A 16,130-nucleotide genomic window follows, 5' to 3' on the forward strand; every position below is an offset into this window, starting at 1 on the left:
GTGAGTAAATTTTGCAGGCACGTCAGACGGAAATCTCCCATTAAGTATAAGTCCATCGACGGCCTCTAATTCATTTAGCAGAATCTTCCCTCTTTTGTTTGTAACTAATTTATCAGGGAAGAGTGCTTGCGGGACAAAATACGCCTCTTCTTTAGGTTTATTCCTAAATAAATCCAGACTAAAATTGGAAATTTTGCAGTTCAGGTCTCCTACCAACAAAATGTCCGGAGGAGATGGGACATTTTTAATTAGATCAATGTATCGAAATACCATCTTTAAAATCGCGTTAAAACACTCTTCCGGAGGAATATAAACATTCACAATTACAATAGGGGACTTTATCCCGTTATTAAACAAATTGTCGATGGTTATGGCATGGAACAATTTACTAGAATCCATGTAATGGGTGAATTTCCATTGTAATTTATTAGATAATAGGCAAGCTATCCCTCCCCTGGCATGGCCTTTCTTAGAGGGGACGGCGGGGACTTCCAAAACATAGTAATCCTTAGAGACCTTCAGCGTATCAATACACCACGTTTCCTGTAGGCAGATCACATTTGCTCCTAGAGAAAATAGCAACTCAAACTTCTCTGGGCTACTGTGAATCCCTGCAGCGTTCCAGGAAATAATATTTAGAGGGGTGTTAAAGATGCTGAAACAATCTTGGATCCTCTTTTGATTTAGTGGATAAGGCACTGTGCAGCCGGTTCCACCGATTATTGTCCTCTACCAGAGAGGAGTTCTGAATCAGCGGAAGTGGCTTCACTTGAGAAACCGAGCGTTTTCCCTTAGCTACCCAAATCTTCAGGTCTCTAAGAGGAGAGGCTACCCCATTTTGTTCCTCCCTTCTAGATACCTCCACGAACGACGGGTTTTTATTACCAAGGTTAAAGATCGGGAGAATATCAATGCCTGTACGTTGGAAGTTCTCAGCTTGCTGTAGAATCAAATTTACAATAATAGGAGAATAAAATTTCACCCTTATACTCGTTACCTTGACTTCACCAAACAGGGAGACTAATTCAATATCCCTAGTTTGGATATGATGTAGAGTATCAATCTCACTAAACCGCTTAAGAAGCCAAGCTCTATTTAAGGGCAAGTCAACGTCAAATAAGGGTAAAAAGTCTAACACAAGGGTTTGAAGTGGAGCGTTTAAAGTTATTAAAGGACGATCCGGGAAATGGCGATCTCCATTCCCTGAAGCTACACGGAACGGAGAGGCCAAAGGGTTAAGGGACCCAGATGGATTTTGAATTGAAACTTCAGTCATTATTGGTGGAGGAAGACTGATAGAAGGGCCCCCCAATTGAGAGATGGATTCCAAAGACCTAGGGGGACACAAAACACTTTCTACCTTAAAAAAGGTACTAATGGGTAAGTTCCGTTCAATATCAATGTCTGCCTTTCCAGATATAGAAGATGGCTCCAAATCAATCACTTCATTCTCCAGTGCAGAGACTGAATTTTGAAATATTATCCGACGCTGCCTTTTCTTCCTATATTTACGAGTTGGTTTCCTTTTATTCCCCTTATTGCTTCTAAATTTCACATTTTTTGCCTTAGCCTCGTCTTTAACATCGGTAGATTCTTTTTTATTTTCCGACATGAAGATGGGAAATAGGTCTTGAACCACATTAGGGTCAGAGATGGATTTATTTTCCTCCATTATCACAAGAACTGAGTTATTTATACAGTTCGGCACTGCAGTTAAGGGGATAGCCGCAGTATGTGGTATCGAAACCGATGTCCCAGCTTTCGTGTCAAACTCCACTGAAGCCACGTTTATTTCCCCCCTCGGCCGACCATGTTCGGACGTGGGGGGAGCATTCCTCAAATCCGGTGACTTTTGTAACAATGTCTTCAGTATTTGGGTGACGGATTCCAAAATACAATCCGAATTGCCAACAAATTTCCCCAAAAGAGATAAAATAGAGGCTAATAATTGTTCCAAGGCAATCATGGATTCAGAAATAGGTTTTTCACATGCTTCCAGTGGACAACAAATGCCAGAAAGATTAAGGCCCGGGGTCCCGGAGGCGACTAACAAATCAGACATATCCTGATCATTCAGTGAGGGGGTACTACTATACAACATTAAACCAGATGGGGTAGCACCCCCTAGGGATTTATTAGGGGCCGGGGACTCCCTTTTTGCTATATCTACATACCGGCCGCAAAGTTCATGATCAATAAGTAATGCGGATAAATCACCATCCAGCTTATCCTTCAACGTAGTTTGTGACATAGATGGAAGATTCGTACATTCCCTCTCATGTGCTAAAGAAGTGAGTTTGCTTTCCCCATTCCCTTCAAGGAAAACAGGGGAAGAAGACACCACTGGCACAGGTGGTTGTAGTGCAAGCTGAGATGAAGAAAGCGGCAGGCATGTACTAGGTTGCATATGGACCTCCTGGGCCAAGGCGCAGGGGGCTTTTTTAGAAGATAAATTACCGTTCTTAGGGGAGGGCAAATCCCAAAGCTCATACAAATGGCATTGACCCTTAAGGGGGGGATTATTCACCGATTTGTTTCTCGTGCGAATAGTTTCATTATTTGCACTAGGCATACCACCCACTTCCCTGCCAGAACGGAGTTTGTTAAACATCTTTTTCGACAATGTGTCCACAAATTTATGTTGTAACGATGAATTTGCTCCGGATGAGTGAATAAACAAGAAATAATAATACAATATACCACAATGATAAAAAAAAACAGTCCTGGAGATGCGGCAGAGGCTGCCCGAAAAATAAAGTCCGAGGAAGCTAACAGTCAATATAGATGAATGGTTTCTTCCGCAGACAGTCAGGCGTATTTCCAATAGGAGAAAGGATAAGATACTTCAATAAAAAAATACAATCGATGAAAATAACCGGGCCCAGCCCAGCCTACCTCGGCCACTGAGGGCCCGCCCTTTGCCCGGGCTTAGCCCGGCGTCCCGCAAGCGTTCCGCTTGCCGAGGAGGGTGTGTCCTAAATAGGAGGAGCAAGGGGCGGGAAGAGACACCAGGTGCGCTCCGGTCTTCACGCGCTGAAGCCTGGGTCTCGCAGTCCCAGCCCCTGTCTAACAGCCTCAGAAACAATCAATGCGAGTGCCACTTAACTCCTTTTTCCTCCGCTGGAGCAGGCAACACAAAGCACAGCACAGTCACGGCAGGCAAGAACAGCTGCGAGCGGATATGGCAGGGCTCCGGATACCATCTTAATATAAGTCATCACTAGAGCTTCCTACTTAGGGCCAGACCTCTACACTGTTCTTAGGCCGTCCTCCAATTGCTTATTAAATCATAGGAAACACAAGCTGTCATGCTAAGATGAGAGACTCTCCTTTATTGTCAAATGTGGGTTCTCGGTGTTCTGGTCTGCAATGCCATTAGTTAATTCAGTTAATTGAATACATTTTTATTGCAACCTCGTTCTAACCATGTGTTAACTTAACTACAATGTTCTACTGTTGCTCTTTATTTACATTTTACTTACTATACATTTATATTGTTTACACTAAAATTTAAATGATAGTAGTGAAAATGTACAAATGAAAAGGTAAAACTAAAATCTAACATTAATAGGTTGTAAACAAATTCATTTCTTACATCTTTATTTTGTTTCCTTACTTGATATTTATTGTTCTATAGTTGGTATTGACCCTTTTTATTACCCGTACACAATCTTTCTTGATTCACATTTTGTACACTTGCTGTATTAAAGCCTATTTTTAAGATATTTGATTTATAATTCGGGCTCAATGCATGTGCACTTGATCAAGTGCCTAATTCCAAGGTACAATTAACTGTCTATCTGTGGCTTCTAGGTGAACTACCCTTACACTGTTAATCCCTCTTGCAGCATAATTTTTCAGTGTTTGGGGACGTCAAACAGTTGCTCTACTTTAAAAGGAAATCCCTATCTTCTCTCAATTGGAAGTTCAAAATGGCGCTGAGATAGCACATTCATGGGCATCACTATGGGTTTCCCTCACTTGCAGTCTATGATTCTATGTCCTGACAGATTGTATTTATACGACCATATAATTTGGGAATGGGCAGCAACGGTAGGGTCCGCTACATGTCTCGAAACATCTGTTAGGCAAATCTTAGCAAATGCCCATGCCATTCTACAGTTACAGGTACAATTGTACCTACCTAGCTTTCCAGGAAGTCTCCTACCTTAAGAGCGCCCAGACTGTGTCCAATAAGAGGGTGCCAGGCAATCTTCAATCCATAACAAAGACTGCATATTCCACAGACCCATTTACCTGCACACTAGACCCCTATCGTTTAACAAACTCTCTTACTGCGCCTGGATGGAGGGTATTCCGCAAATTAAACTGGGTGTCATTTACAGTTGAGTAACTGGGCTACAGCCACAGTTTAGGGTGTTCTAAAGACCCCCTTATCTGCAACCAGTGCACCCTCTTACCTGCACCAGTATTTAATGTGTTCTATAGAAATGGACAATGTTTCACCAAAATACCAAGAAGTATCACATACCCTTTGACCCGAATGACTTCGCAGGGTTGAAATCTTGTCCCGCCCTCAACGCAAACTTTTTCCTTCTGAGTAGTTATGGAAATTACAGGGCTTGATACTATAGAAAGTTTATCTTCTCTTTCTGCTTCTGCCTTCATTCATTCTGATACTAAGGTTAACAGGGTCAGTGCCAGGGTTCCCAAAAGAAATCCCTCCTACCCAAGGCGTCCTCTAAATAACGTCCATGTGTGCAGACCCTTACAACTCCACACACAGTTCGGTATTTGACGATCAATGAATTTATGCCTTAAATCTGCGTGTCTACATAGATTACTAACCTTGATAATTATGACAAATGTGACTGTAGGATGCTGCTTTTAATCTGTGATTGTTGCACAGTGCTTCCTATTCAAGTAGGGGGGGGGGGTTGTGAATATGAGGCAATAAGCAAATAAATAAATATATAGCATAAATTAATATTTCCATTCCCCATCTTTACTTTTCAGGTTTTGGTGGCAGAATCCAGGTGTGTTCTCCCAAACTCAATTATCTGCTTTGAGCACAGCAACTTTAGCACGAATATTCTGTGACAACAGTGGCCTGAAAGAGGTTCCGACAGATGTATTCAAGAACAATGAGTACCCAGAGGATTTTGTGAGCTGTAATGATATCAAAAAATTCGACCTGTCTGCCTGGATGGAAGGAAGGAGAATAGAAGGTACATTTAGCATGTATATCTAAGTGAATTATTAATAACTGCATTTTTATAGAGTGCATACTATTCCCAAAATTAACATTCCTCAATCTAGTGACCTCCAGAAGAATAGAATGGTGAGCCACCCTTGCTTGGATTCGTACTTGTGACCTGCAGACCAGTGCCTTTCTAACAGCTAGTGTTAAGCAGGTAGCCATATTGCGAGCATTCTGACATCATCAACATGCTGTCTTAACATTTTTTTGAATGGTACATTAAAAAGCATAAAAGACTTGACATACAATCTTTTACTTTTAGGGTGGAATGCTTGGGTTTTGCCAGGATACAGTAAAATCATCACCACATTCATGCGTGTTCTATAAGTCCTGGCTTTAAACTTGAACAGTAGGTCAGGGTAAACAAATTCTTTCACATATGTGCTACACCGGTGCTAATACCACCCCCGCTGAACAGAATGTGTTTATGTACTTCCAGCATTTACGGATGGTGCAATACGTGTTTCAAATCATGTACATTTTAGTTTCACACACAATTTCATTACAGAATTAATCTGGGATAAACATGTTTCTCTTTTGCCACGTGAAGGTCTAATGATTGAAATTGGTTACTGCCACACTTTTATGGGCAGTAACTTTTAATTATATTTCTTTAATTTGAAAGTCTGTTGCAGTACATAAAACATACCATGTTACCCTAGATCTGAAGTACTAGTAGAACGGAGCCATTAATAACAATACTGCACAGTTCTGTCTTTACCTGTTAACCCTAAATGAGTCTATTTGTTGGTTAATCAAGATATTTACCCCATTTACCTGCCTCCCTTGTTTTTGACCACCATTTTCCCTGGCTCATTTTAATAGTCAATCCACTTTTCACTACCCGTTTTCATAGGTAGTTAATGTTTAAACGTTGCTTTTATTGTTTTCATTGAAAACAAGTTTGTTTTATATCATAGAACTTTCAATTGTTTAAACTCGAAAGCATTTACAACTTTTTTTCCCACTAAAATGAACAAGAGACGTATGCTCGGTCAAGCTATCACGAAGCGAGTAGTTTGGTCACTGGAGGGCACTACTAATCTCACCATGTGAAAGTAGCTGAACCTAAATTTACCACCATGTTTCGTATTGGCAGATGCTTTGCTAGTTGACACTATCACAAAACAATTAATGAAAACCAAGAAAATACCTTTTGGGCAGACAACTACAGTACTCTATTTTAGATGAAATCCAGGCTATGCATAAATTTACTTGAAATTGGGATTGTATTTCTTAATTTAACAAATACTTTTTAATGTTTTATTAACAGAGAAACAACACACAGAGCTATAGTGGATTTCTATATCGAGGAATATCTTACCGCCATCAAGAGGCATGCAAGTAATGTCACCAGATTGGATATTCTGCATTTACTATACAGAGAAGTGTTCAAACCAACAAACAAACCTCTCATTTGTTAGCTGAATGCTTTAGTTACATGATTTCTAAAAATTGTTTGCATTATGTAGGTCTTATAATTTATTGTATTTATTTATTTGTGGACAGTCTAAATTGAAAAGGGGATTTAAAAGAATTCTATTAAATTCTTGACTGAATACACTGTGTGTCCTGAAATGCTGTCAAACATGTATTTCACAAGTTGTTTTCCAAAAGACTGGTTTGCCATTGGTATAGGAATTGTTTTTAAGTATTACGAAGAGAGGTGGGTTAGGGGCTCTTGCTAGAGTAACTTCCAGGATTGAAGTGGGGAAAAGGAGACCAAGGGCTATGAAATAGGTGTATGATATCAGAGGGCACTCGTCATGTTCACCCTAGCTTTATGAATGAATTTCTTTCAAATGAAGCACTTTATATTGTGTATAGAGGTGTTAGGGAATGAGTGGGGAAAGGAAATATGATTAAAAAAACATGCACTATTAAACTGATCATATTGAAAATATTAATTTTATGTCACATTGTTGTATAAAGGATGTCAATGTTTTGTCAAAATAAGTGAAATCTATTCAATGAAAATCAAATAGATGTCTACCCGAAGAATGAGTTTGTCTTCCTTTAACAAGACAACCAATTTAACTGTAAAGTGCAAATAAAGTATGTTATACTGGTCAAGTGTTGTCTCTTGTTTTTATATGGGACATTACTTGAAATATTATGGAGCAACAAGAAAGTTTATTCAAAGAACACATCGAACCAAGCAGTCGCACAACAGCAAGAACATGATTACTTAGACAATACAAGGGAAATTTTCCTCAAATAAAACAACACATCTTGCCCTAAAGTTGAAAAGGTTTTCGATATTAGATCCGAAATATAAAAATAAGTGAAAAAGACAAAGTCCATGAAAAAACAAAGTCAACAACAAATTCACTTTTGGATATATGCATGTTTTAAGGTAGAAAGCTCTGATAGAAACATAATAATGGATTTTCCTCCATGAACCTGTCACATTGTCTTGGGTATGAGAGTTCTGGACCGTAGAAAACAATGTGTTCTAATAAGATTTCAATTAGCCGTAACAAGTTGTATAAGAGTTTAATTATGAGCCAATTCTCTATACACCCCAGAGCAGCAGGATTTTGTCACCATACTTCAAATCACTCATGTTGAATTACAATCATAGATTGGCCCTAAACCAGTTTGATTAATTCATATGGATCCATATTCTATCTACAATTCTGAATCCTCCAGTACACCATGTTATCCACAGGTGAGGTGTACGTTTGATCGAGTGAAACATATTCCTAAAACTGGCATTTTGGATTTCTATGTGTGTTTACATTTTTAAAGCAACTTATTAGAAACAAGAGAAATTCCTTCATCTATCAGCCAACTAAATTTACATAAATGTGTGTTGCTATTATAGAAAATAAGTGGCACTATCTGCATTGGACATTAACACAGTTGTACAGTATGCCATCCAGCAAATGGGTGACAGGCACGGTAACGGTAAAACAACAATGGATTTCAATGGCTGAAGTGTGTGATGAAACATGCTTCCAGAGAATTTTGTGTAGGCCTTGCCACAATGGCATGTGCCTGGACATAGGAGATTGCGATTCATTGGTTGGCTAAGAAATCCTGAGAAACAAGGGAGAATTTTGGTTGCTGGAACCAGACCAGGCACCTGTAAGTGGAGAAAAGACAAAATGGGGTTTGTCATTATGAACGTAAACACTATACAGATACAGCAACATTCTCAAAAGACTTATGAAATAAACATATCTGTTGGATTAGGCATAAAACTATACGCGTAACATGTTTTACTGCAATCAACTCATATAAGGAAAGCCACTTATCCCTAGGTTGCAGGAGTGCACTACTACAAAGTCTAGGCCTTTTTGCTAGCACTGACTAGGCACGTGGAAGATTGTAAGAGCTTAAGTGTGCATGATAAGAAGTCCAGAAAGAATGATGAGGGTGGTGACACATAGGCTTTGGGCACATGGTGAGCAAACATTGGTTTGTTGGAGGGACTTGCTAATGTTTCTGGTGTAAAAACTCAATGTAGACCATATTCAATCATAGGTGGAACTACAGAAGAGAGCAAACACAAGGAGATGATGGACTCACAACATTTTGGTGGTTATGATACTCCGTACACTTTGCCAGATGATGATACGGAGGCAAGAGGCAAAGCAGGAACTATAGCAATAGTTGACCATGAATACAGTTACTCGTCCAAAGGTCACCATTTAAGAGAATAGTGCAGACAGCCGTGTGCGGATGTCTGAAGAAAGAAGCTACTTTCCCTCTACGTATGAGGTGTGATGCCGGCAGGGGATATGGACACCTCCAAAGGGGAGATGGACACCTCCCAGTTTTGATTTTCTTAACCTGCACTGTAATGGGCAAATGGACTTCTTTTTTGCTCCTTAACATGGATAGACAGAACAAGTTTTATTTGTTGCATGGACAGTGTTGTATATGCATGATGGTGTAACGGGGAAGGCACTAGAAGGGTAAGCTAGTTGTGGAGGCAGATAGCCTCCAGTCTGAGGCCAGTGCGGTGGCCTCTTGATCACCACAGAAGGAATGAGGGCCTGACCTCCTTTCAATCTTTTAAGCCACACCACGCCGGCACACGGTGATCTCAGACTCAGAATCTTCTCCCTTTAGGATCAACACGAACTCCTGGCACCCAGCTCTTTTATCACCTCTTGTCTGTAGGATGCTTGTCGGAATAAGAAGAAAAGCAATGAAAATAAACTGCGCTTCTGTCAAATGTCTACCAAGCTCGCTGCAGGGCGCGTCCTCACCTTGAGGACAGGCAGTGTCAGTGTGATGTCATCATGTTGTCACCTGATATGGAGACCCTGAAAGAGACTTTATGTTGGCCACTCCCAGTCCCAAAAGAGGAAGGCCTATCCAGATCTGGACTGGCCCCAGACTTGAGCCTTAATTAGTAGAACAATCTGCAACACTTCTCTGGTTCTTGAGCTTCTTTGTCCAAATAAGCTGGTCGGAGGTTTAACAGAGCTATGCTAGGGCCTTTGCTAAATATCCCACGCATCCAATATGTACAAACCAAAGTGGTTATATATTTTATAATACAAATTGTTTCCTAGACTTAGCCCCCTATAAGGAAAACTAGCTTTTTGTGGTCTGATCTAGTCTAGTCATAATTGCTGTATAGAAACGAACCTGTTGGAATCATTATGTAAATAGATTGCCTTGACCCATGTGTTTCATTGGGATATCAGATTGCCCTGTTTTTAAGTTATTACAAGTATAGTTGGAGCACAAACTCACAACTGATGTAAGAGTATACATCTCTAGGCATAAGAGTCTTGCATCAGCTTGGGGGTCAGCAGCAAGTAACAACAGCTTGGTTGAAATTTTGAGTGTTTGTGTATGCACATTCCCAAAAGAACAGTGAAACCACCCTTTCCCACTTAGCATTGTGGCTCTAGGCAAGAGTGATGGGTTCTGCTCTCTGCTCTAGAAGTAGGTAATGAGAGAAGGAGGCCTTCCTCTTTACCAGCCACAAAGTTATAAATGGCAACCAGTGTGCATGGGGTTTGAGGCATCTGCTACTGGCATTGCAGCCATTAGTAGAATAATGGTGCCACCAGTGGTTGATGCTTGCACTAGCAATATGGTGGGCATTGTTGACATTCTGTGACCATTCTTGGTAGGATCATCCCCACCCGCATGTAATTCTCTCACTGTCCTAGTGGGGCTAATTAGTGGTATAGTATGGCCTTAGAACAACTGGAGCCACCGATGGTGTAATGCTGCATGGAATAATGGTGATCATTCTTGCTATACTGTGGGTATTCACATAATGGTCAAGTCAAGTCAAGTCAAAAGATTTATATAGCGCGCTACATACCCAGAGGGTCTCAAGGCGCTTGAAGGAGGGTGGGGAATTACTTGTCGAATATCCATGTTTTAAGTTGCTTTCTGAATGTTAGGTGGTTCTGAGTAAGGCGAAGGTGAGTGGGAAGTGAGTTCCAGGTTTTAGCTGCCAGGTAGGAGAAGGATCTGCCTCCCATGGTGGTTTTGTTGATGCGAGGTACAGTGGCAAGGGCTTGGTTGGAGGATCGTAGCTGGCGGGAGGGGGTGTAGAAGGACAGTCGTGTGTTGAGGCATTCGGGTCCAATTTCGTAAAGTGCTTTGTGTGCGTGGGTTAGGAGGCGGAAAGTAATTCTCTTATTGACGGGGAGCCAGTGGAGGTTTTTCAGGTGACCAGAGATGTGTTCTTTACGCGGGATGTCTAATATGAGCCTGGCTGAAGCGTTCTGGATGCGTTGGAGTTTTTTCTGGAGTTTTGCGGTGGTACCGGCGTATAGGGTGTTTCCGTAGTCCAGGCGGCTCGTGACCAGTGCGTGGGTGACCGTTTTTCTAGTTTCAGTGGGGATCCAGCGAAATGTTTTTTTGAGCATGCGAAGAATGTTGAAGCAAGATGAAGAAACGGCGTTGACTTGTCTGTTCATCGAGAGTGAGGAATCCAGGATGACGCCCAGGTTCCGTGCGTGGTCCGTCGGGATGGGTGCTTTTCCAAGGGCCTCTGGCCACCAAGAGTCATCCCAGGCGGAGGGGGAGGTGCCTAGGATGATGGCGATCATGGTGATCAATGGTGGCCACCCCTGCTTTAACGATTGTGTAAGAGACGATAACTCTCAGCATAGTATGGCCACCACTGGCACAATCATAAAATATTTTACCATCCAAGGACATACCTTTTAAGTGATTTATTCTTGAAGTTCCTTTAAGCTTATATTAAAAAAACAAGAAATACTGGATTTTGCTGATGTTTTCAATTTTCACTTAAAAGAAATGGACAGGCCGGTAAAACACTGGCCAGCTGGCAACCTTAGTTGTAGGCGGGAATATAAGCAAGAACGTAGGTAATGCTAACTCTACAGCTGTAATATCAGGATTCAGCAACCCATATACAGAGTACTGAACAGCCATATTGCTCTCTGAGCTGGGCTCTGGACTTGTGTCCCCTGTCCACTGGCTTTCTGTCCTGGACATTCATATGAATACACTCTTGAAAACATGGGCTCTGTGAGTTGGAGTAATGCATTGCTATGTGGAACCATACAACAGCTGAGGGCACCACCTCTGAGACTGGTGTAACTTGTCTGGAGCCATCCATTCAACGCACCCTTCCTACCATTAAATCATCTTTTATTCATCCAGTCTCCAATCCAGAGATTGAAATGGATGGCAATATGTCAAACGTGCCCGTCCTTTTCTAACTTTACAAAAATAGTTACCAAACTTTCAGTCCCTGAACGGTTAATGCCAACTTTCTGGTACCTCAGGCCGAAAGGGAAGGTCAGATGTCTCCTGCATTGTGAAGTTGAAGGATGGACAGGTAACTAAAGAAGAACAAGCCCATAGTGCCTTCTACCTGAAGGAAATATAAATGTATGCAATTTGTAATCAGCAACTGTAAGGGCTGATTGGGAGCCAGTATATGCTTTCATTAATGGAGTCACCTGAAGCTTCATGCTGAAAAATATTCTCATCTGTATTGATCACATGTTCCATTTCAGGATACATTAAGTAAAAGATTACTTTCGCTTGATTCTTTTTTTTCATTCGAGATTTGTGTGTGTGTGTGTGTCAGAACAACTTTGTGAGGGCAGGAAGGCTCTACTGATCCCAACTGTGATGGTTGAGACCTTTTACTCCTGCTGTCCATGGGTCTGACTTGCTATGGTTCCTGAGCAACTGGGTCAATCACTACGCCTTTTAGCAATTCACTCTCAGGGGTAGCATTAGTCGAGCAGTCCAAAGCTCTTCCAGGGGGAGATAGATGTGAGACATACACAGGCGCAAGACTTAAAGTACAAGCAGTATCTGCAACAAGGTTAATTATTTCCTATTTAATACTGAAGGTGACTCCCTGTTGCAACCCATGCTACTCCCCATGCAACAAAGAGTTAACTTCAACTGACCCACAAGCTACGTTTGTGTAAGTCTCCAACAGGACTGCCGGCCTCAAACAGTCTTACCCAACCTGATGGCAGCCCTTAAATTCAGGTGAGCCAGGTGCGTCTCTGAGGGCTTTGGTGTCCTGGTGCTGAGGTTCCGTGACCTCTTTTCACAATGACGCATCGGGCCTCCTTCACTCTCCGGACAGCCTGCGTTGGTGTCAGACGTCCTTCTCCGCTGCTTCTCACAATCACTGAATGTTCCTCACAGCAGCCTGGGCATGACGATCCAGGCAACAGCCCTGCCTCCACTGTGTCTCCCTCCTCGTACATGCTTGTTGCCTATTTCCTCCATTGAAGAGCAACGCCATTACTTCACAGTGCCCACTCCTGGCATGAGGGGTTTGCTGAATGGCTCCTCACAAGGGTGATGGCCCTCCCTTCAATGCAGCCCCTATCTGGCTCACAGCGGTTGCCGACTGATTGTGCATAAGAGCAATTGTCTTTATTCATGGTGCACCCAAGCTGGCATACGGGGTTTGACAACTAGTCCGTGCAGTGGTCCTGACTGGACCGGGCATCTCACACTTCACTCACTGGGATCCACTCTGCAAACTTTCCACTGGCCCATGCTCTCTCTAGACGTTCACCTGCTCCTCACAGGGTCCACTCATCTTAGCAGGCAGGGACAAGGCTAGTGCTCCAGGCACAGGGCAATTAGTTTGTACTTCCTGGGCGATGCCCCTTCACCCAGCAGGAAACTAGCAGACATTGGTCTCTAGTTCTCTTTCCAGCAGCTAGAAGTTGTAATGATCTTCTCTTCTGTTGATTAGGGCTGTTCAATCATGTGTGGGAATCATGCTTCCATCCTTATTATCAAAATCTAGACACAAATATGATTTAGTGTCTGATCCTTTGAAATTCAGGTTGTGAGTGATAGCTCACTCCTCTGATCTGCCCTTTGTCAAAGGGACAGGCTCCTGCAGCATAAGTGGACCCAATCATGATTGAACCACAACAGAGGCCACATGAGTAACAGAGATTAAACCTAGCTGTCAGCATCAACTAAAATATGCCTCTTACGTTCAAAGACCAATGCATTCCTCTCTATCTAGTTTCCTTGGTCCAAAGCACCAACTTTATCAGTCCCACCATCTTCCTGACAATGAGTCCAGGCCCCACAAACACCTTACTCTTCCTGGAATCAAAGAGACCTTTGATGTGCACAGAGGATGCTCTGTCTCTCTTCCTTTAGTGTGTCCTCCCACCCCAGCCCTCGAACAATACACATTTCCTGGCAGGGGGTTTCAGTCCTCAATTCTCCTCCTCGCCTCGCCAGGCCCCGTATTTCCAAAATGGAACCCATAGGCCTCTAGGTTATGCACCAGACATACATATATTCCAGAAAGCACATGCTTCCTGGGTTCTGTACCATTCGGAAACTTCATTGACTTCCTATGGCGGAGCGTATCCAGTTTAAAACTCTATGTCTTTCTTTTAAGATATTGAAGCTCGCTACGCCCAACTTGCTTCGCAATTTACTGACCCCATATGTTCAATCTCGTGCGCTGCTTTCTGTAGGACAGCATCTGGTCATTGTTCCTCGTGTGAAACACTGTCGAGCAAGAGGACGTTCCTTCCGTTGTTTGGCGGCCAAACTATGGAACTCTCTGCCGGTTCAGATACGCGGTCTGGAGGGTATGTTGGACTTCAGGAAAGCTACCAAAACCTATCTCTTCCCAGTGCAATAGCTTTTCTGGCCTCTGTTTTTGTATTGGAGTCTTCCCGCTGTGGTATCTGGGTTCGTTCTCTGTTGTTGGAAGCGCCGGGACACCCCTTTGCTGGGGCAGCCGTGCGCTATATAAAAAGCACGGATAACATAACATAACATAACATAACATGCAAAATATGCTGCACTACATACACTCCATGCAGGCCAAGGGAGAGTTAAGAACACATCTATGAGTCAGTAGGCACCTCTCTAGGGATACAGGTAAAACGGCGTGTTCACACTACTGATCGCTATTGAACACAAAACGGGATATAGTGCCACCACCATGCTGGTGTGAGGGCAGTAGCACTCTACCACTTTTAGAGTAGCAGTCGTGCACCCCTTCAAGTCCAAGACCGCATTACCATGAGACAGACTTAGGTCATGCATGCGTGCTCCCTATCCACCTGTGATGGTTGTATGTTCTTACAACGCATTCCGTTGCAACGCATGCCTTTACCACGCATGCGTTACAACGGAATGAAATTTCTACGCATTAGCTTTTCCTCGAATACTTGCGTGGTGACGTCATACGTCGTTAAGAGGAAACGGACGTTTTTTTCAGTTTTCTCTTAAACGACGCTGATTATCTGCATATCCCGACGTGACTTCTGGTGAGTTTTTTTCTTGGGGGGGAGACCCCCCCAAGCCCCCCTTTTTTGACTTTTTACCTTTACCACATATACCTTTACTACAAACCTCGTAGTTAAGGTATGCGTGGTAAAGGCTTTCGTGGTAACCACGCATGCGTTGTACTGCATGCGTGGTTAAGGTATTCGTGGAAACGGCCGCGTTGTAGTGGCCGTTTCCCACCTGTGACCAGAAATAATTTCCCGTAGTCCATATATCCATACAGATAGAGCACTGAGGGAAGAGGTGCACGTCCCTCACCACGGAGTGGACTTTTCCCTCCCAAAAGTGTGTTATTTTAGAAGCAGTTACCAGCAGATGAAAGGCCAACAAACTTGTGAACTTTTTGTTCTTTTTATCCACATCTTTGACCCCGTCCCCACATTCACCCAGCCCCAGCGCAAAACTTGAGCGTATACATGGGTAGACGGTGTCTACCCCCTCTTTTTTCTGGATGTGCACCTTCTACCGTGAAGTTGGACCCCACAGTAATATGCCGAATGCGTCCCGGTGTAATTTTCAGATACTGAGAAACATTCAGCAGCGCATGCACGTTGGCCACATTCATTCCGAGCAGCAAGGTGCAGGCTGCGAGGGGACTTTGTTATGTTAAATTCCAGCTGAGTCCAAAACAAAGTCCGAAGTTGATGGGTCCTCATACCTTCTTTTGATTGAACATTCTCGTACCTCACACATAGCTTCAAATGCATTCGAGGGGAAACAAAATCGTATAGCTTCACAGGTACTTAAGAGAGGTGTGCTTTTGACTGGGAATGTCAAATGTGTTGGTCTGTCCCAGTATTTACACAAATAACAATTTAGTTACCACTATTTGGTTTTATTTCTTTTATAGTGCTACTCATCCCAATCCAGGGTGTCACAGGGCTTTACATTAAACATATTCATTGACAATAAGTCATATGTGCGTAAATCAATGTACAGTATGTGATACATAAGACAGTGAGTGTTACACGGTGTAGGAGTCGGTTGTATGTGGGAACAGCAAGTTCCTTTAGAAAACCTACCTTAACAACGCAGTCTCTACTACGACCGTGTCTTAACCACAAATTGCTTTACCACTCATTCCTTTTCCACGAATTTTCATGGTAAAGGCATGCATGTTAAACAGCTATCCATGGTTAAGTATACCACCCCC

General features: G+C 42.6%; 1 protein-coding gene across 1 annotated transcript in view; it reads left to right on the forward strand.

Annotated features, from left to right (window-relative positions):
- The window catches only part of LOC144799390 (myeloperoxidase-like), an 84,956-nt gene extending 77,662 nt beyond the window's left edge, over positions 1–7,294 (forward strand). Inside the window, exons 11-12 of the mRNA XM_078670681.1 lie at positions 4,978–5,189; positions 6,495–7,294. Of these exons, the coding sequence (XP_078526807.1) occupies positions 4,978–5,189; positions 6,495–6,517 (235 nt within the window). The 3' untranslated portion in view covers positions 6,518–7,294. The remainder of the gene's footprint in view (positions 1–4,977; positions 5,190–6,494) is intronic.
- The last annotated feature ends 8,836 nt before the right edge of the window (positions 7,295–16,130 follow it).

The sequence above is a fragment of the Lissotriton helveticus genome, chromosome 12, assembly GCF_964261635.1.
Source record: "Lissotriton helveticus chromosome 12, aLisHel1.1, whole genome shotgun sequence".
Lineage (NCBI taxonomy): Eukaryota > Metazoa > Chordata > Amphibia > Caudata > Salamandridae > Lissotriton > Lissotriton helveticus.